The sequence below is a fragment of the Fusarium falciforme genome, chromosome 3 (assembly GCF_026873545.1).
Source record: "Fusarium falciforme chromosome 3, complete sequence".
NCBI lineage: Eukaryota > Fungi > Ascomycota > Sordariomycetes > Hypocreales > Nectriaceae > Fusarium > Fusarium falciforme.
Window position 1 is genome coordinate 2,538,727 of NC_070546.1, and position 26,963 is coordinate 2,565,689.

General features: G+C 54.5%; 6 protein-coding genes across 6 annotated transcripts; 3 read left to right on the top strand and 3 right to left on the bottom strand.

Moving 5' to 3' along the window:
• Positions 1-1,494: 1,494 nt before the first annotated feature.
• NCS54_00408000 (Raptor-N domain-containing protein) lies at positions 1,495-6,285 on the top strand (the record flags this gene model as incomplete). The annotated part of the gene is made up of 3 exons (XM_053149629.1): positions 1,495-2,082; positions 2,386-5,993; positions 6,069-6,285. 3 exons carry the CDS (start codon positions 1,495-1,497, stop codon positions 6,283-6,285), a joined length of 4,413 nt encoding a protein of 1,470 aa, XP_053005604.1.
• A 961-nt stretch (positions 6,286-7,246) lies between these two features.
• NCS54_00408100 (Aspartate--tRNA ligase) lies at positions 7,247-9,052 on the top strand (the record flags this gene model as incomplete). The annotated part of the gene is made up of 2 exons (XM_053149630.1): positions 7,247-8,314; positions 8,375-9,052. 2 exons carry the CDS (start codon positions 7,247-7,249, stop codon positions 9,050-9,052), a joined length of 1,746 nt encoding a protein of 581 aa, XP_053005605.1.
• Positions 9,053-13,076: 4,024 nt separating this feature from the next.
• On the top strand, positions 13,077-14,356 carry NCS54_00408200 (BZIP domain-containing protein; the record flags this gene model as incomplete). The annotated part of the gene is made up of 3 exons (XM_053149631.1): positions 13,077-13,202; positions 13,414-13,706; positions 13,852-14,356. The coding sequence occupies 3 exons, from the start codon at positions 13,077-13,079 to the stop codon at positions 14,354-14,356; spliced, it is 924 nt and encodes a 307-aa protein (XP_053005606.1).
• Positions 14,357-15,405: 1,049 nt separating this feature from the next.
• On the bottom strand, positions 15,406-16,761 carry NCS54_00408300 (Hypothetical protein; the record flags this gene model as incomplete). Its single annotated transcript, XM_053149632.1, has 3 exons — positions 15,406-16,193; positions 16,244-16,386; positions 16,454-16,761. The coding sequence occupies 3 exons, from the start codon at positions 16,759-16,761 to the stop codon at positions 15,406-15,408; spliced, it is 1,239 nt and encodes a 412-aa protein (XP_053005607.1).
• Positions 16,762-18,221: 1,460 nt separating this feature from the next.
• Positions 18,222-19,847, bottom strand: NCS54_00408400 (Hypothetical protein; the record flags this gene model as incomplete). The annotated part of the gene is made up of 1 exon (XM_053149633.1): positions 18,222-19,847. One exon carries the CDS (start codon positions 19,845-19,847, stop codon positions 18,222-18,224), a length of 1,626 nt encoding a protein of 541 aa, XP_053005608.1.
• Positions 19,848-21,767: 1,920 nt separating this feature from the next.
• Positions 21,768-23,950, bottom strand: NCS54_00408500 (Hypothetical protein; the record flags this gene model as incomplete). The annotated part of the gene is made up of 3 exons (XM_053149634.1): positions 21,768-22,296; positions 22,348-23,701; positions 23,761-23,950. 3 exons carry the CDS (start codon positions 23,948-23,950, stop codon positions 21,768-21,770), a joined length of 2,073 nt encoding a protein of 690 aa, XP_053005609.1.
• Positions 23,951-26,963: the final 3,013 nt, after the last annotated feature.

A 26,963-nucleotide genomic window follows, 5' to 3' on the forward strand; every position in this document is an offset into this window, starting at 1 on the left:
AAAGGGGAAACCTGGTCTTTGGATAAACCTCAACCATCAGCCCGAGATTCCTTAAACAGAAAGGTTTCCTTCTCGATTTGTGGAAGCCCGTACAGTGTTTTCGTACTGTGGTTCATGCTGAGAAGAGGGTATTGGATGGCGAGCTCGGCCGAGCAAGCAGTCATTCCCGTTCGCAACTTTAGAACTCTTCGCGCTCAAGCAAGATCTCCTTTCGCAAGTGGCACCGGCCCGCGGGTGTGGCCGTCCATCTTACGGAGATAAGCCGCCGCTAAGGCGTCAATTCAACCTCACAATATTAGATATTGTCTATATGAACAATCAAGAAGTTGTCGGTCTACGCGTTTGTCGACTCGGCTGTCAAATCTATTTCCGCCAGGATCCGCTTTCGAGGTGCCAGCATTAGCCTGGACTCTCCCCGTTTTCGAGAAGCTGAACAACACGATGATCCATGCTGCCGGTTACCAGATAGGGACAGTGATCGTAGGCGCCCAGACCCCAGCATCGGAGCTTTGGATAAGCTGTTATCGATTGGGTGGCAACAAGACAACCAGCAGACAACAGCGGCTACGACTTGAAAGCTGACGAGTCCCAGGCATGAAGTGCCTGAACGAGGAAAATGGCTGAGCAAATGAGATACGGCATGCCGCAGCCCGCCGATCTGCCAAGCTTGCTCCCGCGCCGAGTCTTGTGAAAGGGGATACATGAAAGCGCATAATTCGTGGAAGCTGGAGCAAGGTTTGCGCATGTCAGTATTGCTGGTGGGCTCCGAATCTGTCCGTCGTGTAACCACGGGTCGTGCATCCTTTCACAGCCATGTTGTGTACTGACAACTATAGATTTGGAGCTGCCTGTTGGGCTGTTCGGTCGCTTCATCCAGACAAGAGACGAAAGCCACGTGCAAGGTCACGCGCAGGTTCCCTCTTCACCATGACAGGGTTAGCGCTTGTGGCTCGACTGATGCTAAGGCATGTGGCAGTGCGACTGTTGGTCGACTGAGGGGGTTGGGGTAGTGTAGTGCAGAGAGCGCATCAACGTGACATCTATGGAGACCATAATGGGCCGGTCAGTGGTCAGTGGGAGACTTGAGCTGAATTGCCGGGGACTCGATCATAGAATGCCGACGATCAGTCATAGACGGAACCATAAAGGCATGAATTGTCAACGTTGAGAAGGTGCATGCCAAAATAATTAGGAATATTCCAAAATACACACATGACCCGAGGCCTCAGGCACCAGCTCCTAACAAATCATACCCGCGTTAGAGGGCGCTTGAGTTAGTGACCCATCCGGTGTTAGGGATTCCTAATTTCTGCCGTGGACCTGGTCAGCCGCCGCACGCCGATACCACAACTCTCGACCTCATCTTCTACACTGCAGAAACCTCGGTCGCGGGCTCAACTATATTTTATGCCCTCCACCGCCAAGCAATTCGGGCACTCCGAGCGCCTATTCATCATGCCAGCTTGAGCTTTACTTCTGTAGAGTCCGAAAGCCATGACCGCTGTGTCGCTCCAACAGACGTCACCCGCTCCGCATCTGCTCCCCAGCCATACCCGCACCCGCTTCGCCGCCGCGAGCTCCTCCGCCAACGCCAGGCCATCGCCGACCCACATCCACCACGACAACCACGCGCTTTCCCACCACGATAATCTGCCTGCGCCGGCAGCGACAGCGACAGCAACGCTCCGTGACCCTCCGCCTGCGATGGCGCTGAGATCCGAATTTAACGGCACCTCTGCGCCCACCGCCGACTCCAATGGAGTCGCCTCTAGAGCGCAACCGGTGCTGAATGGTCGCCCAGCTCCCAACCAACTTCCAAGATCTGATGACGATGATGATGACCAACGACCCTCAAGCGCGCCCGGTCGACGCAACGGAAACGCGGTTCTCGAAACACGAGATGACATTGAGCATCACCAGCAGAAGCGGCCTGTGAAGCCATTGCTGCTCCGGTCAAAAAGCGACTACGCGCGGCCCATGGACGAGCCAGAGATCGTGAAGGACGATATACCCGAATGGGGGGCTAGGCACGGCTTCGAGGATCACTACCAGTCCGAGGACATAATATCAGACCTGGCTAATGTAAGTTGTGCCTCCCATTCAGTCCTCATCTGCTGGTCGGCCTGCGCGGATCCATCTGAGGTTGGATATTCTTGATATCGACGACTGCGGTGCATGAACCCTCCAAGATGGAGAGATATCCACCACGGAGCCTCCTCTGCGCGAGGACCCCGGGCCTTCTGTTCAGCTGTCGTCGTTCTGTCGTTGTCATTGGGCGATCAAAGCTCCTGGTCTGGCTCACAGGCTCTTAAGCTTAAAAACCGGCACATGCATCTGCGGGATTTGGAGCCTGGATGAACCCACGAAGCTAACAATGACGTATAGAATTGGTACATGTACTTCACCGATAAACGACACGAGACGACAGGCAAACCCAAGCCGCTTCAGTATGAACTTCAGGACTGGCGACAGAGAGACAGACTAAAGACAGTCTCTGCGGCCCTCGCAGTGTGTTTGAACATCGGAGTCGAACCACCTGACCAGCTCAAGACGAATCCAGGCGCGAAGCTCGAAGCCTGGACGGACCCGACGATCCCGCCCATCCAGAAAGCTCTCGAGAACATCGGCAAAGCACTACAGGCGCAGTATGAGACCTTGGCGATTAGAGCCCGCTACAAGCAGTATCTGGATCCTTCGGTTGAAGAAACGAAAAAGTTCTGCATCTCCTTGCGTAGAAACGCCAAGGATGAGCGTGTTTTGCTTCACTACAACGGTCACGGCGTGCCCAAGCCGACCGCATCAGGCGAAATATGGGTGTTCAACAAGAACTACACCCAGTATATACCCGTCTCGTTGTACGATTTGCAACACTGGCTGCAGGCCCCCACCATCTTTGTCTGGGACTGCTCCGAGGCCGGCAACATCCTCAACAACTATCATAGATTCGTCGAAAAGCACGAGGAGGAGGAAGAGGAAGCTGCCGAGCGTGACCCCAACTACACAAAGACGAACTTCCGACCATACATCCACCTGGCCGCATGTGCCGTCAAGGAAAACCTTCCGACGAATCCTCTCTTGCCGGCTGACCTCTTCACGGCTTGCCTCACCACACCCATTGAGATGGCACTCTGGTTCTTTGTCCTTCAGAACCCACTCAAGACCAACCTCAGCCCAGACCGAGCCAAGAAGCTCCCTGGCCGCCTGCAGGAACGACGTACACCATTGGGCGAGCTGAACTGGATCTTCACGGCCATTACTGACAGCATCGCGTGGACAACCCTTCCTCGCGACCTCTTCCGCAAGTTCTTTCGCCAGGATCTGATGGTGGCAGCTCTATTCCGCAACTTCTTGCTCGCTCAGCGCGTTATGACTGTGTACGGTTGTCACCCGCAGTCGTACCCTCAGCTTCCAGACACTCACCAGCACCCGCTCTGGGAGACCTGGGATCTGGCTGTCGATATGGCTCTGGCTCAGCTCCCCATGCTGGAGAAGAAGGAGAGCGAGGGTCTCGATTACGAGTACCAGAATTCGACATTTTTCACAGAGCAGCTCACTGCTTTTGATGTCTACCTGACGAGAGGCGATGCTATGGCCCAGAAATCGCCTGACCAGCTACCCGTCGTTCTCCAAGTACTGCTTAGCCAGCAGCATCGAGTTCGCGCACTCATTCTACTTGGCCGGTTCCTTGACCTGGGCCCCTGGTCGGTACAGCTCGCTCTGAGTATCGGCATCTTCCCATATGTCCTGAAGCTTTTGCAGTCTGCGGCTGCCGAGCTCAAGCCAGTGATGGTCTTCATCTGGGCGCGGCTCATCGCAGTAGATATATCATGCCAGCAAGATCTGATTAAGGATAGCGGCTACAGCTACTTTGCCCAGATTCTCAAGCCCTCTGAGGGCCTGCCAGTTGTCGATAGCGACGAGCACAAGGCCATGTGCGCCTTCATCCTGGCCATGCTCTGCAAGGACTACAAGAACGGCCAGATGGTTTGCAACCAGACAGACATCATGACCTACTGCTTGACACATCTGCAGAACGAGGAGAACCCACTTCTGAGACAATGGGCATGCCTGTGTATCAGCCAGCTGTGGCAGGATCTCCCCGAGGCCAAATGGCGCGGAATCAGGGAGAACGCCTACGTCAAGTTGGCCTATCTCACGAAGGACCCCTGCTGTGAGGTTAGAGCTGCTATGGTTCACGCCATGACTACTTTCCTGGGCATCCCTGACCTCACGGATGAAGTGGCTCGCATCGAGGAGTCCATCGCGTGGACGATCCTCGACATGGGCAACGACGGAAGCCCGATGGTCCGGAAAGAGTTCGTCGTCTTCCTCTCGCATTTCGCTGTCAGATTTGAGAGCAAATTCCTGGTTGCAGCCTATGAGCAACTGGTAGAGGAGAAGGAGTATCTCATGTTCCCTCCTCGGGATGATGGCCAGGAGCACAAGATGGGCCTCCACTACGCCAGGCCTGACCACCGTAACCAGGATGGAACGATAAAGCCGACCTCCCAGGGCTTGTCTCACAACACTGTCTACATGGCGCTATGGAAACTGGCGCTGGTCCTCAGCGTGGATCCTCACCCGGAAGTGCAACGAGAGGCGACCATCGTGGTCGACTTCATCCACCATGCCCTCCTCAACTCGAGTGTTGGCGCCCCAGCACAGCTAGTCATGGCTGAGATCCAGAAACGTGCTTCGAGGTTGGCACACCGTCACACGCCCAGCGCCAGTCAACGGACCAGCGCCGCGGGCCCTCAAGTTACGCAACCACTGCCTTCCCCTGGGCTGCTCCGTAGGACTGCCAGTCTCCTATTCCCTTCGTTGATGAACACCGAGGACAGGTCAAGACCATCGACACCGACAACACCAACTCCACCGCTTCCTCGATCACCCTCGCTGAAGCTCTCGCATAACCCCATGCCGCCTGAGCAGAATGATCAATCATCGTCATTTGCACAATATCATCTCGCTCCTGAACCCTACTCCGGTGCTTACCAGAGCCGAAACTTGGCAAAGCCCCCAACCCTTCCGCTCAAGAGCAGGTTCTTGGAATGGTCGATCGAGTACTTCCGTGAGCCACAAATGAAGCCAAGTGAGGCGGACGAGCCCGGAAGCACCGAGTACAACGAGCGTCTCTGGCGAAGAGCTCGCAACGAGGCAATCTTCCGAGAAACTCAGCCATTGAAACAACAAGCCGGAAGTCACAAGTGGAACAACCAGCTCGGTATCGTTAACAACGGTGCTCAGCCCGCCAAGATGACCTTCCACCAGTTTGAGGACCACCTTGCTGTAGCCGACGAAGGTAATACTGTCTATGTGTGGGACTGGAAGAAACAGGGCCGCTTGAGTCGATTCAGCAACGGAAACCCGGAAGGGTCCAGGATCAGTGACATGAAGTTCATCAATGAAGACGACCAGGCGATGCTTCTGACAGGCTCATCGGACGGTGTGATCCGGGTATACCGCAACTACGAGTCCGACAGAGAGATTGAGCTTGCGTCGTCGTGGCGCGCCCTGACACACATGGTCCCCAGCAACGTCAATTCGGGCATGGTGTTTGACTGGCAGCAGGTGACGGGCCGAGTCCTTGTCGCTGGTGATGTCCGAGTGATTCGAGTCTGGTATGCGGCGTACGAGACCTGCATCATGGACATCCCAGCGCGGTCCGGATCGTGCGTAACCTCATTGACTTCGGATCAGATGACGGGGCACATGTTTGTTGCCGGCTTCGGAGATGGAGCTGTACGAGTGTTTGATACCAGAAATCGACCTCAAGAGTCTATGGTGCGCAAGTGGAAGGATGAGTCAGATCGGCAATGGATTAAGAGCGTCCATATGCAGCGCGGGGGGCAACGAGAGCTCCTGAGCGCGAGCCGAAACGGCAAGGTCAAGGTGTGGGATATCCGCATGGACAAGCCTCTGCACTCCTTCCAGACAACACGAGATACTCTTCGGACCGCGACCACGCATGAACACCTGCCGGTCTTTGCTGTGTAAGTACCTACCCAGATGGAATCAGGTGCCGGGAGGTTGGGTTTACAGGGATCATCGCTAACCCGTCTCGGCAGGGGAACGTCAGCCCACGCGGTCAAGGTCTTCAACCTCGACGGCCATGAGCTCTCCAACGTTGAGCCATACTCAAGCTTCCTGCAGCAGAGCCGAAGCTCGCCCATCTCGGCGACGGCATTCCACCCCCACCGACCCATCCTGGGGTGCGCCGCTAAGGGCGACCACCACATCAACCTGTTCACCTGCGAGAAGTCTGAGCCGCTGTCCCTGGGCTAGCGACCTTGGGCCCGCCGGTTAGGCCTCTCTTAATGCGCTGAGGGGAGGAGGACATGGTGAACGCAGTTTGATACCCAGATGGAGGAGGAGGAGGCTGGAGAGGCGGCCACGCCAAAGGCGTGGCGAGGGTCCAGACGGACGGTAATTCGTGCTCTGCATAGGCTGCATATCATATCATATCATCCGGGGTTTCGTTTCTAATACGGGCGTTCAGGGGCAAGGTAAGCGAGGCGAGGGGAGGCTGCGTGTTGACAGCGGTTCTACTAATTGACGGACATGTTTGTCCGGAGCGGCGGCCTCGCAACGGAGTGATGAGTTAGACGGGGAGGCGATTCAGGGGAGGTGTACGATATTCTTAATGCGCATTACCGAGTTGATTGATGGCGTTAGAAGATTTATGATTAGGCAATAGCCAAATTCAAGCTCAGGTTGAAGATGTCGAAGGTACGGATAGCCCAAGTCCAATTCGCCGTGATCACAGACAGAAGAGATCGATGTCTTGAGGCTTCATTCCCATGACGGAGATGAAGAGCATCTCCGGAAGGGAAGGCGCATTGCCATCGGGCGCCAGCGCCTTCCAAACCGATGGGTAACCCCACCATGACGCCGTGGTCGAGGGCGAATCGTCTGGTTTGGCGGGGCAGGTGCGGCCACAACCCAGGGACCCCGCCATTCCGTTGCCTGGATCTTATTTGGGCAACCACCATTCCACCACCACTTCACACTTTTTTATGCGTCACCTCACTTTCTCCGACATCGACACCGACACAGTCATTGTCGATTTCATCACCTGATTTTCGCTCCGGTGTCGTCTCCTGCGTCCCCGAGCCTTGGTCAATTCGACTCATCTTGACTCGTTACCGACCCTATTTCTTCCTCGACCTCCCCAGCGATCGTTCCGCGCCTCGAGTAGAGATACCCCGCCAAAAAATCTACTCTCTTTCGAAGCAACAACTTCATCATGGCTGACGCCCCTACCGAGCAGCCTACCGCTCCTCCTCCCGCTGAGGAGAAGGCCCCCGCCGCCGAGGGTGGTGAGGGTGGTGAGGCCGGTCCCTCCAAGAAGGCGCTGAAGAAGGCTGAGGCCAAGGCCAAGAAGGAGGCCGAGAAGGCCCGCCGAGCTGCTGAGCACGAGGCCAGGCAGGCCGCCGCAAAGGCCGCCGCTGGCAACACTGAGGATCTCGCCAAGGACAACTATGGCGATTCCACCCACCTCACCAAGATCGACGCCGAGCGAATCAAGCTCCGAAACCTTGGTGATGAGCACCTGGGCAAGACCATCAAGCTCCGTGCCTGGATCCAAAATGCCCGTATGCAAGGCGCAAAGATGGCCTTTGTCGAACTCCGTGAGGAGCGTGACTGGGCCATTCAGGGTGTTGTCGCGGCCAGCCCCGAGGGCACACCTGTCTCCAAGCAGATGGTCAAGTGGATTGGTAGTCTGAACCTTGAGGGCTATGTTCTTGTCGAGGCCAAGGTGGAGAAGCCCCTTGAGCCAGTCAAGAGTGTCAAGGTTTCCAACTACGAGCTGCACCTCACCAAGTGCTATGTCATCAGCCCCGGTCCCCAGGTCCTGGGTATGGGTCTTGCCGTTGCCAACAGGCCCGTCACCAACTTCGACGATGAGGATGCCGGCGGTCCTGTCGAGGAAGTCAAGGACGGCGTCGACAACCTGAGCCTCGAGAACGTCCCTGGTGCTAGCATGGCTACCCATCTCAACAACCCCGTCATGCACAAGCGAGCTCCCGTCCAGCAGGCCATTGCCGATGTGCGTATGACTGTGCGCAAGCTGTTTTCCGAGTACCTCGAGGCGAGAGACTTTGTTCAGTTCGAGCCCCCTTGCCTGATCGGAGCCGCTTCTGAGGGAGGATCCAACGTATTTGGCATGCCCTACTTTGATAAGCAGGCTTTCCTGGCCCAATCGCCCCAGTTCTACAAGCAATATGAGATTGCTGGTGGTCGAAAGCGGGTCTTCTGCATTGGCCCCGTGTTCCGAGCTGAGAACTCCAACACTCCCAGACACATGACCGAGGTAAGTTGATACCGAGATCCGAGCTTGAGATTGAATGCAGATGCTGATCGACTGCTCTAGTTCACCGGTCTCGATCTGGAGATGGAGATTGAGGATCACTACCACGAGGTCCGCGAGATGCTGGAGGGCGTCCTTCTATACATTTTCCGAGGTCTCAAGGAGCGATGCGCCGAACAGATCGCCCTCGTCCGAACCGTGTATCCCTCGGAGGACTTCCTTCTTCCTGAGCCCGGCAAGGAGGTTCGTCTTACTTTTGCTGAGGGTCAGGCGCTCCTTCGTGCAGAGGGCCCTGAGGAGTACCGCAACGTGTCGGATGATGAGGATATGTCGACTCCTCAGGAGAAGGCGCTTGGCGCGCTGATCAAGGAGAAGTACAACACCGACTTTTACGTGCTTGACAAGTTCCCGGAGGGTGCGCGACCCTTCTATGCGCTGGAGGACCCTGAAAACCCCAAGGTGACCAACGCATACGACTTTTTCATGCGAGGCCAGGAGATCCTCTCTGGCGGACAGCGTGTCCACGTGCCCGAGACACTGGAGGCGCGGATCCGCAAGAAGGGTATTGACCCAACCAGCCAGGGCATCAAGGAGTATGTCGACATCTTCCGCAGCGCTGGAGTGCCCCCGCATGGCGGTGGTGGTATCGGCTTGGATCGGGTGGTGGCATGGTATCTCAACCTGCCAAGTGTGCACCTGGCGAGCTACTACCCTCGCACGCCCAAGAGACTGCTGCCGTAAGAAGAGAATTGCAGGAGCGAGGCTGGTAAAGGTCGGCTTCAGAAGCCGAATGGAGCTGCAGGGACTGGGGCTACAGACTACAGTAGACAGAGACAGAAGAAAGACGGCCAGACGGGTGCTTGTAAAAAGAAAGATTAGCTGGGATCCAATGAGAGATGGATATGTAGGTAGCAAGCTGAGATGGAAGGGATCAAGCCAATTGGAGTAGGTTAGACAGACATATGACATGAATCATGACCCATCTCACCTTGCTAGCAGCAGCTGTGTCCCCATGACACCGTGGGCCCTCTACGTAAGTGGTGCATTTCGGGCGTACATGAAGAGATGACGACGACTGTAGTGTGCTGCGCTGCGGCATTAGAGAGGGAGTGCGATGCGAGGGTTAGATGGAGGGATGGATGCAGCTGAAGCGATGGCGTTGAGCCTCAAGTGCTTTTTCAGGGACTCGGTCCATGGATGACGGCGTTGACAGTGGAGGGTTACAGGGGAGGGGAAGTGGGACACAGGGCGGGCTGTGAAGCGAGTGTGGGGCAGCCGTTACACTGTTACAGTGATGTACCTGCCCTGCCCTGCCCTGCCCTGGGCACCTTCCTAGGGATGTAGGCTACTTACCACGTACCGACGGTAGTTGGGGGTGGTACGTATCTTTGCATCTATCCCGTACTCGGCAAGACGGGTGCCACGTTTTCCGAGTGGCAGGTGCGGACGTTGAATTGGAGAGCGAAGAGTGGGGTTACCAGTTTGCTTAATCGAACCGGAGGGTGGGTGGGATGTCGATTTGGGTGGGGCCGCGGTGGGATGCCGATATTTGGAATGGCAGAATGCATATCCGTACCTAGCGTCAAGGAAAAACTACTGCCTGTCTACCTTTTACCTACCTACCTTGGTAACTTAACCACCACGTACATACAGTAGAGATGCAGCTCTAAGAGACCCTGGACTATCATATCAGATCAGCCGCTGAGGGCGTGCGTGTCTCGGAGGAGAAATGCCGCCTCCCCGGTCCACGCGGTTGGTTCGGTTGGGCATCCAGACGTCCTCTCTCTCTCTCTCTCTTTCTACCAATCTCCTCGGCTGCATACCCACACGCATGTGCATAGGGTTCTGAGTTCACAGCGACTTGCCCAAAGGTCGGGGAGGGGTCTCAGGCTGGGACAGACGCCAGAGACAGGGCCGTTTCAGCGGGGGCGCACAAGGATGAGTTTGGGTCTTGGGCTACAGATGGACAGACACATGCTAAAGTCGGTAGTAGATGTTACTGCGTAGATAATCAGGAGTTGCGGGAAGCCTACCGGTGACACCGCAGCACTGAACTCAATGATAGACACAGACTTACATGGGATGGGGTAAGAGGGCCACTTAGCTCCCTGACCTTGGGGTCTCAGCTCCAGGATCTACATCTAGTTTAGTCTCCGATCAGTCATCCGAGACGGCATCTCCAACATCACCTCATGGCAATCTCAGCGGTTCCCAAGCTGCGGTTTTACAATGGGTTTTCGGGTCACGTCGTTCTTGCAGAACGAAAAGCAAGGCGCAGAGCAGAGCAGATGGGGGGAGAAAGGAAAAAGGAACACGAGCACGGCTAAGGCACCAAGGAATGCTCAGCCAAGCCGAGAGCGGCCTAGCCCATGCTGCTGGCTGTTTCGAAGTCGTCGTACGCAACGCACCTCAGCTGGGGGGGTCCCTTTGCATTACAGCACAGTACATTACAGGGCCCTCTGGTTTGTGCGGGCGCCTAGGCGGGCGGGCGGGCGGCCGACCGAGAAGAGAGCGCGATTGGAGCTGTTTCCTGGGGGTGTTGAGGCGTCCATCGGGTTTGTTTTTTTCCTGCCTGTATTTGATGAGCTGGCTGAACAAACTAGGACCCAGGGCGGGGTTAACGATGGGGAATAGGGCCGAACAAGCATGCAGGGTTCCTGTAGGGCTGCTGGGGGGAGTAGGAGTATGACGGGAGCGAGAGGAAGAGGAGGATGCTGGTGAAATACGAGGAGAGTGACGATGGTGTTGAAGTTGAGGTTGAATTTGGAATAGATTCATCGAGTGCCGATCCCGTAACAGGGAATAGAGCACAAGGTAGCAGATAGATGATGATATGAAGGACAGTCTACAATGGCAATGGGCGTGTACAGAGTCGATGTCATACAATAAGAATGCCAAGTGCGGCAGAGCCAAAAGGGTAATGTTGGAGAATCGTCTCGGAAGAGATTGACAGGTAAAAGCAAATAACAAAAATAAAGAAGAAAAAAATCCCATGTCATACAAACAAATTTCCCTTAAAGCCGCAGAAACCCATGCGAAGCGAAGATCCCTCATCGACAACCCCATGTGATGGATCACAGCCCGCCCAGCCTAACGCAACGTACTAAAGGCCAGGATCAAGCGGCCCACTAACAGCCAGTCCCAGCGCCAAAAGGCGGGCAGCAACAAACAGAGACAGGCAGGCAGAGACAAGGGAGGATCTAGACCAGATTGTCGAATGGCGCATGATGAAAAGAGGGAGGGACCGTTGAAAGTCCTGGGGGAGATTGGCGCGCAACCGAGTCAGTCTTTGAAGCTCGAGGGGAATGACGCCCACATTGTAGTGTCTTGGCATTACCATCCGAGACCGGTGAAGAGGAGCTCCCTGTACTGTACTGTACTGTACTGTAGCTACCCAATTCTGTCCATGTCACCTTGACCTTGCGCTTCCAGTTTCCTCTGGGGCTCTATACGAACGTTGGAGTTCAGGGGGTTGTGGTTATCGAGATGTACGATATAGAGGTGGCATACAGAGAGAGTGAGCGTCTGTCTGTATATCTGCTCCTTTCGGTACGGACCGGTGCAGCGGTGCATGGAGTGCAGCTCTTGGCCAACTGGGAATCAACATGAGCGCCTGATAACGCCACCTATGGCTTTCCTTCTGAGAGAGGCAGCTGCAATGACATCGAGGAAGAGAGACACTGGACCCAATGGCAGATGGGACGTGCCGCCGTTCAACGGCCGTGCCGCCATCTCACATTGGATCGCAACTGGAAATCCCGGGATAGCGGGTAAAACGGGGTGAGGAGAACCTAAGAAAAGGTGGGCAGAGATCCTGGTGAAATCAAGCGACGACGAATAAGCTATCCAGTAACGTCGGCCGCCTTGCTGCAGCTCCCATCTCGTTAGCTTCAGCCTCGCTCTTGGGCGTGGGCGTGGGCGTGGGTGGAACCTTTGTCATCCAGCAATTCGGTAAACTCCTTGGTGCATTGCATCCATCTCCGGGCCCTTTCTCCCGTCCGACGGCGAACTAAAGGCGGAATCTTCTCTCGTCGACCTTTTGTCATGGACATTGGCCGAGCCCTTGTTTTCCCGCTGGCTGGGACAAAGAAGAAAAGGTGAGCATGGGATAGGGATAGGGATGCAAGTTGAAGGAAGATACCGTCGACCCAAGAAAACACCAGGCCTTTACTGTATATCGCCTAGCTCGCAGATACATCACCACCCACGGCACCTTCAAGGCCTTTCCTTTAAAGGGCCCCTCCTTTCCCGTCCTCCCGTGGCTGGCCAAGTTCGTGTGTGACGAGGTCCACGTTGTTGTTGTTGTCGCTGCTACCGTCGAGGTACCTTTTACACTGCACAGCGCCCACCGAGTACCTGTCTCTCTGCTACTAACCTTACCAACCTTACCTGACACCCTCCTCCTGGTACCTGCCTTCCCTGCCCGCTGCAGTGATCAAGCATCATCTTTGCTCCATCGCTCCTGCTCCTACCTACCTTTCATCCCTCCTCCTGTCTCTCTTTCCTCTCTCGCTCGCTCATCAACCACCTCGTATTAATCCAATCCCCGTCCAACCTAGCCTGAACAACTTCATTTGACCACTTCTTCTCCCCCTTTTCATCCATCCTGACGGCTTCGAGCTTTGACTCTTCTATACGGGCTGTTTAGTCATCTCAAAAACAGAGCCCGTCTTCTTTCGCAATTGCGCGGCCACTCTCCTCCTTCTCCACTTCCCTACCTACAGTATCGCCAAAACCAACCTCCGCCGTCTCCGATCGCTTCACCATGGACTTCACCGGGCAATACAACTTCCCCGGCACTCAGCCCTACCACCAGTTTATGCCGATTCCTCCTCTGACACCATCGCACTCGCATTCTGCCGGCTCCGACGACTTTAATGCATCCCCGCCTGTCAGTTGCTCCCCTTCTCCGCGATTTCCCCCACTCCCCCAGGTGCAGCCCTGCCTTAGCGCTCCTTACCTGAGCATTACTCTATCAATCTTTGAGCCTCAAGCCCAACGTTTTGCCCGCCGTTTTCACCAACGGCATGCCTGCATCGAGTCCCTATAAATCCGACGTCCCCTGTGTTCCTCTGCTGACGCTCCTCCTTCCCCTCGTCTAGGAAAACTACGACAGCCTGCCCACAAACCACAACGATCAGTTCCAGGCTTTCGACTACGCCTCCCAGGGCTTCAACGGCAACCCTCACCAGCCGCCTACTGCTTTTCCAGGGCCGCCCACTCCTCCTGGCCAGAACGTCTTCGCCGCCCAGGTCCAGTCTGTTCATCACCAGCAGCAACACGGTGCCGCCAAGATCGACTCCCCCGAAGACCAGACTGCCGTTCGTGGTGGTAGCGAGGAGGATGATAACCTGACACCGGCCCAGTCCCGCAGGAAGGCCCAGAACCGTGCTGCGTACGTTCCGTCCCTCTTGTTCTCCTTCTCAGATCGTGACCCAGGAGTCCGCATCTGCAGTGGCACATCAGGCACTGTGGAGTGGCCTGACCGTATCCCTGGCACGAAACACATAAACCCCTGAGCTAACACTCTTTTCTCCCAGACAACGTGCTTTCCGTGAGCGAAAGGAGAAGCATGTCAAGGACCTCGAGGCTAAACTCGCGGGTCTTGAGGCGGCACAGCAACAAGCGTCTCTCGAAAACGAACGTCTGAAGCGAGACCTCCAGAAGATGTCGACTGAGAACGAGATTCTGCGTGCCACCTCTCACGTCGGCCATGGCTCCATCTCTCCGGAGCCTGCCACCGGCCCGATGCGCTTTAACCCTACCGAATTTTACTCCAACGTCCTCCAGAACCACACCAACAAATCCCCCTCGCACCGCATCGTCACCGCAGATGATGGCGAACGGCTTCTTGCCGCTGGCGCGGCATGGGACTTTATCATCTCTCATGAACTCTTCAAGAAGGGTCTTGTCGATATTGGTGATGTGAGCGAGCGCCTCAAGCACTGCGCACGATGCGATGGTCAGGGACCTGTCTTTTCGGAGCGGGCCATCAAGAGCGCCATTGAGCAGAGTGTCGCCAGCGGCACAGATGACCTTCTGTAAACGGTGACGAAAGAAGAGGAGTGAGCAAAAGGAGGATACGTGGCGTATACGGACCTTGGATGATTGATGTGTATCACGGCGAAGGAGACTGGACTGGTGGATTGGATACCCCGCCCGCCGGGGCTTTATGGCGTGGCGTTTTATGCTTGTGATTCTCGTTTGGTCCAGGAAGTCGACTGTTGGAACTCTTTTGGGGGTGATCAAGGACTCCGGTTGAGGACGTGCATAGCCTGATGATATACGACGAGCACAGCGGGTACAAGGAGTTACTAGGGGGGATAGACGTGAATCGTACGGACGACCAGGCCGAGGGGGTTTTTGTCTTTTTTTTTTTTTTTTTTTTTTTGTGCTTGGGTTTATATCTAGTCATATTTGAGTGAACATAGGAAAAAAAGTGGTTCAACAGTCATGACAGTAAGATTCGAGTACAAGCACTTGATCCATATACTTCAATTGTCTACTAGATGTACTAGTAAATCAAGTAGGGGTGAGATCGACGAGCAAATCAATGATTCTGGCGCCCAAGAAGCGATACCTCGGGCGCATTTTAATCGTCCACAGGGTTGTATATGTACCATCCATCTCCAACAAGGAACGACAAGACAGACGACGCTGCGCCAAAAACTCCAACCAAAACAAGATGAGAATCATATCCTTATCCTCCTCGTGATGCAGTACCGTCCGTCATATAACAAGTAACAACAAAGAAAGTCCCTTTTTTCTTCTTCTCCTCGTCCACCTCTTTGAATTAACGTCTTCTCACGTCTTGAATCTATGCGAGAAGCGAGTAGCAAGCAGGAACCCTCTAGATATCCATATCCCTTTCTATTTCCACCCGTCCGCCTGCCAAACCGCCTCATTTTATAATAAACCTCGCCCACTCTCATCAAAATACCATGCCCGAGGACATGCCAGTATATCTCTTTTGACACGTCCTATCCGTCGACTTTGATCAATCGGTGATTTGACATGATGACAGCTCGGAAGTGATATGTGTGCCAGCAACTCATGGTCCGAGACACTCGTCGACAAATGTCCAATCTAGACACTTAATCCTTCTTCATGCCATTGGACTGGACCTCGTTCTCGATGTAGGGGTGCTTGATAGTCAAGCACCAGATGTCGAGGTAGTCGCAGATGGTGACGATGACGTCAACGACAAAGCTGCCGTAAACGCCGACAGCGGTACCGAGCATCATGAACATGAAGGCTACCTGGTAGACGTTATCACCGAGGGCGCTGGGCCAGCCATATCCGAGGTAGCGCTGGAAGATGGGGCCCATGGAGTCAATGACGCCAAAGGCAATGGGCAGACCGAGGACGTTCCAGTAAGGGAAGCGCAGGTGGACGAGGTGGGCGGTAATCATCTGGCCGACGCTGTAGGCGTTGACGAGGCCAGCGAAGAGCGCAAAGGGGATAAGGTGGCACTCGCGGATCTTGGGCTGAAGGTAGAGGTAGGCGACAATCAGAGACCAGATGCTGAAGAAGGGGACGAGGCCAAGGAGAGCACCGCGGGAACGGTCGCCACGGGAGCGGCGGGCACGGATGACGTTGAGGGAGGACTCGACCGTGTTGAAGACGAGCACAATGCCGCCCTGAACGAGGTACCATTCAGTGAAGGTCAAGTTGTAGATGAAGGACGGAATGCCAAGGGTTGAGGGCACGCCGATGGTCTGGAGCATGCTTTGCTGCCAGAAGTGGGCACCGCCGACGAGGCCAGTGAAGATGAAGACGCAGACGATAGCGAGAACGCCTTCAACGGGGCCATTGACAATGCCGAGGGTGAGGGTCTTGGTATGGTAGGTCTCCCAGGTCTGGACGTAGAAGGTGAGAAGAGCTAGGGAGAATTAGCACGTTGAAAAGGAGGTTCTGATCACATCGTCTTACATGCAAACAGAGTGGCTACGGTCTGCCAGCTCTGGCCCATGTTCTGAGAGGCGGCGAAGATGAGGACCTCGAGGGAAGTGTTGCAAGCATCGACTCCATGATCGAAAAGTTCGCCGAGGGGCCCGGACTGTCGGGTTCGTCGTCTATTGCCAGAGTTAGTAGCTGTCGCAACCCATCTATTCTCAAATCCTCGTCTCGGTAGCAACTTACGCCTGAGTTCCGTCCACAGCGTCAAACGTCTGGTACAGGAACAAACCCAGGGCCCACGAGTAGTACACCCACGAGGGGCAGTCCTGGTCGAGCGTGGGATTGTACCAGAGCAGGGTGAGGAAGTTTGCGACGACGAAGGAGAAACCAGTGAGCGTGATGAGGTTCGGGGCCATGCTCATGGGGAAGCACTTGATGACAAAGTTTGTGTAGAAAGGCTTCAAGACATATTTGGAGAGCAGCGAGCGATCGACGCCCGAGTACTTGTACTCGCGGAGCGCGGGGAGCTCGCGTTGCCGTACGTAGACCATGGTTGGCGATAGCTTCACACACAGGTCAAGTTCGAATAATGATTGCTTGTTCGAGTGTGCTTGTGCTTGCGCTTGCTTGTCGGATGCGAGGTTTCGGGTCGATCGGAGGAGCGGTCGGTCGGTCTGTCGGTAGGTCGGTCGTTATCGTGTCCTCTTTTTTTCTCCCTCGAGCAAGTGGGTAAAGGCGGTTTCTCGTCCGATCCCGCTCTGCAGCTCTTGTATGCGTTGGCTTGCTCGCTTGATCCAGATCCACGCGCGTCGACTGAGACCGTAGAAGACAATTTCTCTTGAATCCGTGTCGCTGGAAAGTACCACCCGCGCTCGGTTTCAGCTTGCGACAAGTGTTTGAGCAAGAGTCTGCTTATTAAAAGAATACGAGAGGACCTAGTTGCCGTGAGAAGGAGAACAAAGAATGGATGGCTCACAGAAAAAAAAGATGCCAGCACGAGCAAAAGTGGATCGGCACAAACTAATAAATGAATGTCCTCCGCAATCATGCGCTCCTTCCTCCCCTTTCACACGACACCACTACCTACCGTACTGTACTTGTACCGTACCTGCCATGTCTAGAAAGGGCTCGAAAACGGGAAATTTGGCAACAGCAGCCACAACCCACACACGAGCTCACTCACTCACACCATCCTTCCCTCCCCTCCTTCTCTAACGCATTTCAATGCGAAATTAACGGACAATCGATAAGGTCCCGGCTTTTGATGGCGGGCTCCAGGTTGGGGGGCCCCTGACAAAACGTCATGGGAGGACCCACTCACACCTCGAGCCAACTTCGCTCAACCTTGATTGTTGGACTTCAGCGTCAACTCTGTACCTCTCGTCCATGTGCCATCGTACATCACACATCCATGTCTGCAGCCCAGTTACACCTGGCCATGTGCTCCCCCTGCCATCCATCTCATGACCCCAACTTGAATCGACTGTACAGTATCTCTTGATCTCTTCTTGTTGCATTATCCAATCACCCTCTCCTCTATAAACTCTACTCCCCAATTTTCCCACTCATCCTCAACCAGAGGCAGACCGTGACATCAAGACAGTCCAACTTTGTCACGTCTAACATGCTGCTCACGCTGGCCGGCCCATCACCTCCATCATCGTCTGTACATGTGATTTAAATGTTTTGCTTCATTCATTCATGTCGGCTAATGTCTACCGTAAACTATCAGTAAATGAATCAGCCGAGTTGCATTCCCTTGACCTTCGTATCCATCCTTCAAGGCCAACATCTGGACCCAGACTTCCATGTCCACGTCTACCTTCATGTCGATAGCACTAATCCCTTCCTACTCCATTTTCGTTTTTGGCAGAAGCCATCCATCCAACCTTCCTTTTCGTGCTTATTCCCAGAAACTATTCCTTGATACCATCATCGACATGTGGAATAGTTCATACTCGTCTGAGCACATCCCCCTTTCCAATCATCCATCACCTTATCCCTCATCAGCCTAAACTTCCGAAAACTCCCGGGCGTACTTCTTCTGCGACTCATCCTCCTGGAACTGCTGAACCTTGACAAAGGCCATGTTGAGCAGAGGCCCAGCAAGCTCCGCCACGGAAAGGTGCTTGATCTTCTCGGTTTTCACTGATCGTTGCTCGCCACCCTTCTTGATTGGGCGACCGTCTCCCACCGCTCCAAACTTGCACTTGGGCTTGGGGAACTGAACATCCCATGCGAGTTCCTCGGTTGTGGCCCTCATGAAGTTGGCGCCGGCGTACCAGGCGCGGTCCACCATCTCGCGTCGCTTCTGGAGCTTGTTGGCCGCCCAGACATCGTCGTTGGGTGCATATCGACCGGCCGAGGTGACTGGAGTCGGGTTCCAGCAAGTAGGGTAGGGTGGCTGTTGGACAAGAAGTGTTTCAAATGGACAAGCCGGCTTGTCGTTGGCCAAACCACATGGGTTCGCATCTCGTTCCTCGTTGAGCTTCGCAAGGAAAGCCTTGGTAGATGACATGGTCTTCTGAGGAGTGACTGAGATGGGTGCGGTGCTCAGAGAAGCTGTCTGCTTGAACAGAGGAGACTTGGGCTCATGTCTCTTCTCATCGATGCCCGCCTGCTGAAGGGTCTGTCGTGTAATCATGAGGACATCGTCGTCATCCTCCTGGTCGAGATCCTGGCCAGAAGCTTGGGGCTTGAGGGCCTTAAAGGTGGACTTGAATGTCGAAGGTCGATACTGGCGCTGGCCAGGAGGGCCTGCACTCAAAGGTCGAGGAGCTCCGGGGCCGGAGGCGAGGGTTACAGAGCCGAACTTGTCAGAAATGCGGCCGCCGACTGCGGCATCGAAAGGCTTGACAGTGTCGGGCTGAATAGCACACGACTTGTCGGGGGGGTTCCAGAACCCATCATCTTGAGGTCGGCCGTAGCCAATGGTCTCTGCCTGGGCATGTCGCAGCATGCTGGGAGAATCGAGATGGATTTGGAGCGGCTCTTGGGGACCGGTTCGTCGGTTGAGGGGGGTAGAGGGTTCCTCGCTGCGCGTAACCGCCTTGTAGCCTTCCAGGGCCGCCTTGGTTCCGCGAGAAAGCGCCTTCTGAGCCCTCTTCTGGTTCGGGTTGGGGTAGGAGGCCAGGTTCTGGAGAGACTTGACTGTCATGTTCAGCAGCGGGTCCATGCCCAGCTCATACTCATTCTCGTCATCGTCACTGGCCTCGGCGTCGCTGAGAGCGTCGTGCACGACCTCAGAGAAGAGAGATGTGAGAGGCGAGGGGGTGGCCGAGGCCACAAGGCGCGGGACCTGAGCGGACATGTTGGCGCAAGTGTGCTCGGTGTCGTGAATGGGGCTGATGGCCCGGTCGAGGGTAGTCTGCATAGGGCTGTGCTCCTGGCTCGACGACGAGTGGTTGACAAACTTGACAGGCAGAGATGCCAGGGCGGACTTGGGGAATAAGGAAAGGCCAGCAGTGTGAAGGCCAGCCGACCACTTCAGCGAGCGGCCTCGACGAGCAGGCGGCTGGAGCGGCTGGGCAGTGCTGGGGTTGTATGGGGTGCCAGCAGTGGTGTAGGTGACCTTGGAAGCCGAAGTGGGCGCGGTCGAGGTAGAGTCGATGCTACCGGGAGAAGATGCGCTATCCATGATGGACTGGGTTGCAGTACAGCTTTCTGGAGACGGGAAGGGCAGCTGGTGTGCAGTGCGAACTAAGGAAGGTTCTTGTTAGATGGATACTGGCACACGCAAGGAGAGCCGGACGCCTTGAACGAGAGAAAAAATGATAGGAAGATGACACTGCGATTCCAAGCCAAGGAAGGAGTGGAGGGGTAGAATGGATGGTAGCATACGATGCTCCGAAAGAGAATGCAAGGAGGGAGGGGGCTATCAAGCCTTCGTCATTGCTGGGCAAAGAGGTTTCGACCGGCGACGGGAGATTGATGTTGGGGAGAAGAGAAAGAGAGGAGAGGAATTTTGTGTCTGAGGAAGAAGAAAGAGGAGATGTCGGTGCAAGGCGGGGAGAAGGTGGTGTGAAGGTGAATTCGGGAGAAGGAGCAATTGGGTTCTCACAGACAGTTGCACCTTCCTTGGCACCTGTCAGAGGCTCGTATCTCGGTGTTTCTCTGTCGAGAAAAGAATGAGATGGAGCAGCTGATGCTTTCGGAAGGCGCATCCCTAAAGAGAGTGTAAGGAAGGAACAAGGGATATCGACTTACGAGAGGCAGAAGAACGATGCGTTCCAACTTGAGAGGATGCGAAGTGTTGAAGTTGAAGATTGCCGTGCTTCTTTGAATGTGCAAAGATGTTGAGAGGAAGGGTGGGAGAAAGTTCGGTTGGGAAAGGGGAAGTTATACACCCCGAGGGGCAGAGAGCAGGCGGATCGGGGCCTCGAGGTGCAGAACAAGATCTGAGGTGGAATCTGAGGAGCAAGTGAGAGGAAAGTGAGGAACTATCCAAAAAGGGAAATAATCCAAACCAGACCAGCCTCTATCTCTGTCGTTTCTGTTCCCCTCGACTCGAGCGTGCTCTTACCCGCGAGTTGAGGCCCTGACACGAATCTACAGCGGACTCGCCCCGGGACAAAATTATATCGAGAAGAACCGCCGAAGCAAGGCCAACTAGTATTAATTTTGACCTAAGTCAAAAACAGCGAAGCCAAATGGAGATCTACGATGGCATTCTTATAGCTTAGCCATGTTGGCAACCGTGAGAAAAAAAAATGTAGAGGTGTATCGACGGTGAATCACATCCACACGTGTGTGGTGGTGATGCCATCAGCTGGCCGCCAGTTCTGAAGCACGGACAGAGGCAGTAATTGGCTAGACTCGGGACACAAGTGCGGCAAACACATGAGTGATGATCCAACAGTAATGTCAAGAAAAGAAAGCACCTTGATGCAATGATTCTTTGTTGATTCTCTCCATCAAACACTCTTACATACAAAGGCTCCCTGGCCATTTGGAACCTATTCACATACATCCATGGCAACCATACACCAACACATGTTACCCGTGTCTTCCCTGTCCCTCATCATTCCCCCAACAAGCATCTTGTTTCTGCGATTGTTCATGCATGCAGAGACGCTCGTGCTCGTGACCACATTTCCATTAATGGCATTTCCACCAGGGCCAGCCTTGTCATCCATGAAGTGAATTTCCCGGGCACCGAAGATAGCCTGAGACTTCCCGTCGGTATGAGTCGAATTCAACCAAGAAAGAAAAAGTTTTGTGTATGCTTGAAACCCCCATATCTGTTCGAAGGATATAAGGTTAGGGGACCGAGGCGCTTAGCTTAGCCACATATATGGTGCAAATCGATGCATCCCACAAGATTGACCAGCTGGTCAAACCCCCTCATTAATCTAAATGTTGATGAAAGGATCGAGCGAAAAGAAGGCGAGAGTAGGTATCCAAGAAAATGTGCCCCGGAAAGAAAAAGGGGTCTTTAAAGCTATCAAACTCATAAACGCCTGAACGACCAAGCTGAAACAGAGGCGCAGATATAGGCAGTCAACGCGATGGCCTGAAAGCAAATGCTAAGCAAAGAGGTTCACGCTCAGCAGATTTACTAGAAGCCGCCTGGCGGATATGCACTCCCTGGCACCATTCCAGGACCTCGCCCACTTCGTGCGTTGGGCAGCTGAAAGTCCGGGTTGTCCAGGATCATGTCTTGGCGTTGCTGCTGCTGGTTTACTGGTCGTCTCTGTGGTACCTGTTGGTATGGCATCGGGGGTGGTGGGTTCGGGTTCCAGCGAGGGTTGATGCCGCGTTGAGAAATAGAGGTGAAGTTGGAGCGTTCAGACTCGGCAGGACTTCGGGCGCCTGGGTTGTTGGCATGAATATCTTCATAAATAGGTTCGATGGGAGGGGGTTGAAGGTTGTTGGAGGATGTGCCAGGAGGCGTGTTGGACGCAAAGCGAGGATCGACGTCTTCATAATAGTTACTGTTTCCGCCCGTCATGGCCTGCTGCGTAACTGGAGGTGTGTTTCTGCCAGGAAGCTCAGCCGCTGAAGGGCCAGTCACCAGAGGGGATGGGGCGCGTGGCGAACTGCGGCCGTCGCCTTGGTTCCATGCCGCTCGGGGAGGAGCATATTGCCTATTTCTGAAGTCAGTATCTTCAAGTGGACCAAGGAAGCATGCGGCATACTCATCGGTGCTGTACTTGCTTCCATCGCTCATGTAGGTATCATGTCGCTGTGGGATTCGCCCCTGTTGCAGGCCAACCATTCCAGCCACATCCGCATCACTATCTCTCAACTGTCCGTTTGCTTCTTCGCGTTGAGCCGTCGGAGCTGCATCCATCTCGATTGCCTGGCCGCCTATCGTGGCAGGCTGAGTTCCTGGCAAAGGAGGGGGGGATTCGGCGCGCGGCAAAGCTGAGTCGGGAGTGTAGGCCGTGTATGAGACCGTGTTGACGCTGGGCATCGAAGGGTTCGTCGAGTTGTATCCATTGGAAAGATCCGATGGCTGGTTGTCATAAACACCATAGGCCTGGGCAGGAGATGGTCCCCGCTCGTACTGCCCGTTGTTGTATCCAGGAGGTGGCGTGCGACCTCCCCTCATGCTGCCATAGGCTCCCCTGGGCGGCGGTCCATATCCTCCTCGACCTCCCCTAGGACCATATCCGCCCCTTCCAACAGATCCATAGCCTCCACGGCCACGCATTGGGGCCCCGTAGTTGTCGTATCCACCACGTCCATAACCTCCTCGTCCACCACGATAGCTTCCACCACCTCCTCTTCCACGGGTACTCATGCTGGGTGAAGGTCCTCTCCGACTCGCGTACGGGTCAGGAACATCGTTGATGGGGTTTCCAAACTGATCACGCGAGGGTTGCCTCTGTGGGCTTCTGTTGAAGGCGGCAACCTCTCCCACGCTCGCGGCCTCATTGATTGGCACCGGAGATCGATTCGATGTGGTTCGGCGAGTGAGTGGGATGTTTTCTTCGCTGGTCTGGTCGTTCTTCGCGTGCTGCTCAAAGCTCGCGAAAGCGGGGAGATTGTCGTGAACACCATTGCCACCACTCACCGTTGGCAAAGTCGGCTGTCTAGTAACACCCACCTCCTCAGCCGGTTTGTTCTGAGCAGCCCTGTTGTAGTAATTTTCGCCGCTCATCTCGGCATTCTCGGCGATGCGCCTCTGCCGGTCTTTCCTGCTGATCAGAGTGCGGCGCATCGCGCAGGTTACCAGGCCGCTCATGGCCACCAAGATGGTGGCAGCGAGAACCAGATATGAGCCCCATGCCAGGTGCGGAACAAATAGGAGTACATCAATCAAGAACGCCAAAAGGCAAATCAAGAAGTCAAGGAATAGAAAGATGAACAGGATGAGTAGGAATCTCGTGGAATGAGACGGAGAATGAAGGTGAGACACAGCTGCCATGATAAACAAGATAAGTGTGATGAGTGCAGCAACTGGGTGAACGACGAGGATAGCTGAGAGCGTGTTGCGAACGCCAGAAGGCAAGTCAAAGGCTTGCGTATTGTCCCCAACTAGTTTTTCTATACCAATGTCAGCTTTTTCCAGCAACGACTGTCTTTCAGTTTGGTTGGAAACTCACCAGTGTCATATCCAATGCCAATGTTACTGCATCCCTTGCCACTCTCGCAGTAGCCAAATACACCGTATTTGATGCCATCGAAATCGCTCAGCGGGATGACCTCAATTACGGGAGTAGAAAGAACGGCGAGCAGAAGCAGCGCAAAGGCCGCAAACAGCAGGATCGACAGCGGAGTGGCCGGCCGCAACATGATGGCGATGCGCTAGGCGCTTGGTTGAAGCAAGGGAACAACAAGGAAGCGAGCGGCCGACGTCGTCAAGACGCGGGGACAGGACAACGCGATGATTCAGTGCTGCACTATTTCGATGGTGTTGTCGGTGGCAGCTTCGGTAGACGTCATGGGTCAAGAATAATGGTCGTTGGAGAAACAGGCGTGATGGGAGCGAAAAAGAGCTTCGCGTAGCTGGTGGGTCGTCGATTTGAAGATGAATCGTCCTCTTTCCCTGCAATCGAGTCTGCTTTCCCAGTATCCTTCCTTCTATGGTGGTCCGTTGTCGTCTTCCAAGGTTGGGCTCAACGATAAGGCTCGGCTAGGATTGTAGGACGGGGCGCAGTCGCAATAGCTGAGGTGAATAGAGCTTCAAAATGTTATCGAACGGCCAGTCGTGAGTTCAGCGGCGCGTAAACAATGCGCACGCGTTCTTTCAGACGTGATGGCCTCGGTGGCCGTTAAAGATCGTCGTCGACGTCAACGTCGTTGCTCCAGAGAATGGAACGACGTTTAGGATCAAGAATGGGTTGGTAGGTACCAATGTCTGGCGAGCAGCGAGGAGGGGATATGACCTGGCTACCTGGGATTCTGAGGTGTAATCGAGTGCTCCTTCCAACTTGGCTCTGTGTGGCTTAGCTTGGCGCCGGGGGTGATTGTGGGCGCTAGTCCAGGGATGGATGGTGGAACTTGGAGAGTGGGTGCGTTGGCCCAGGGGCACGATTTGTGCTATGTAGAGTGGCCTTGTCCGCTATCGGGACCTAGACCGTTGGCGAACGCCTCTAGCTGGGAGTTGTCTATCTTTTGCCATTCATCGAGGGACAGCTTCAGTAGTAGATTGCAATACCTAACTGATGCTTGAATCCATCAAGATGCTTACTGTTGTTGTGTTTTCCCTGTGCAAGAATCTCCAAGGTTCTGCACATGCATAAGCGAGACAACCTACGAGTCTAATTTGGCTCAAGTCAATGCCCTTCCTCCCCCGTCCCCCATCCACATCCATCCATCCTACCATCCTGCGTACCATCCATCGAAAAGACCATCCACTCCCCGCTCAGGCACGTTATCACTCCATCCAACTTCGCATGGCTAGTCCCTGTCCGACCGGGTCCGCTGCCCGTGGAGCTTCCCCGTTCATAGAAGCCCACCAATCGCCCGCGCCGCAACCGTCATTTCTGGGTGCTGTCGTACGAACTGCCTCTCACGCGCCTTTGTTCGTCTTTGATCTAATTTCCTCATCTTGGGCCAGTCCAACGTGGCTCGATCGATGCCGCTATCGAGCTATCGTGTTGGGGCAATTTCAAGCCTCCCACAGCTGGAGGCTTTGTGGCATCTGGCCGAATCGTTTCCTCCTCCCTCTAGCATACCTCTGCGAATGCAGATGACAGCATCCCCTCACGGCCTTGACCTTGTCTGAGACGTCGATGGGACCAACAGGCCAGCCAATTATGAATAATTTACGATGCTATGTGGTCCAGGTATGGATGGACTTGATTCAGAACCCTACCCACGATGTCAGGCTACCTAACGTCCAGAGTCCCATCTGGGAAATTGACCTGTTGCCTTTATCGACGTCGCTTTCGCAATGACCTACGCGTCCAGACTCGTCTCTTCCCAGGCGTGATAGAGCTTCATTCTGGCGTCACCCCGGGGTTTGGTCTCCCCACCCGACACACGGCCGGCCGAGAAGCCATCAAAGTCAATTGTGCGCTCCACCGACGAATCAATGTGCAACTCTCAGAGTCCCAGGCACGCGGCTCCAATCTCCGGGAGTGACAAGTCGCGCCAAACATTCATGCTCTCTAGACTCAGACTCTCCCACAGACGCTCTGCTCTACCGGCTACGTAGTGTGAATCAGCCTGTGACGGCCCGATGTTCCTGTGTGGGCCTCGTCCATCTGCCAGGATCTTCCACGCACGCATCGTACATACGCGCATACGCGCATCCGCCGCGCGCACAGAATCTAACAGTGCCCATCTTTAGCATCTCGATGTGCTCCGTCCCGCCCGCTGAGGCAAGACAAGCTGCATAAGGCTCCACGTTTCGTCACCTGTTGGCGGGCTGTAACAGATTTTTTCGAGTTTCAGATCAACCCAATACGAGCACCGCAGCGCCATCATGCTGGTTGACTGGTCCACAGATCTCGAAATAGATGGCAGGGCGTTTATTTGGTGTCGGGTCCTTGCTGTGTGGTTCTCCTTCGCCGTGAGGCTCTAAAGAGGTGGCCACCAAATATAGGCATTGTTCGAGAGCAGTGCTATCCTGGAGCTTGCCCTACCCGATATGATAACTCTTCCAGTCATTCGCTATTTTTTTTGTGATGACAATGTTCACTCTCCTAACATGGTTCAATTGCATGTTATTCACTCAGCAGTATTGCCATACACGACATCCGTGCCACCCAGTTAAGACATAACACTGAAGTAACATGACAAGGTCCCAGAAAACCACAAAACAACTCAGTCAGCGCCAGGTTGATACTGCCACAAGTCTCCCCGGAACAGAAAGCTTTGTATAGGTATGGTAATCCCATTGGTTGCTAACCCACATCATTCCTACGATGTAGTCTGAAGGGGACTACAGGGTAGCTGATGTCCAGGTAGATGCCAGCACCTATGGGCGAGAGGACGTTAATAACAATGCTTTGTGATTGCTATGCCAGAAAAAAAAATCCTCTAGGGATAGGCTTAACAAATACGGTGTGGGGACAACTGGCATCAGTTGTCCTCGTTCGATGACTTCGCAGATTATGGTGAAAACACCGACAACTGTGTTGATCGGTCGTGAAAGCCCATGATAGCGTACATCACCAACTCACCGAGCTACAGCCATGCAGGTAGATAACCCCCATGTCTGCAAAGCAGTTGAAGGCTCAGACTGATGTCTTCTGGCACCGATGGGTTCGATAATGCACCGGGAGGAACCCCATGACAGGCGGCTACATATTAGTGACGGTCGATAGACACAGGGACAGTGGCTTGAAGTACATATCAC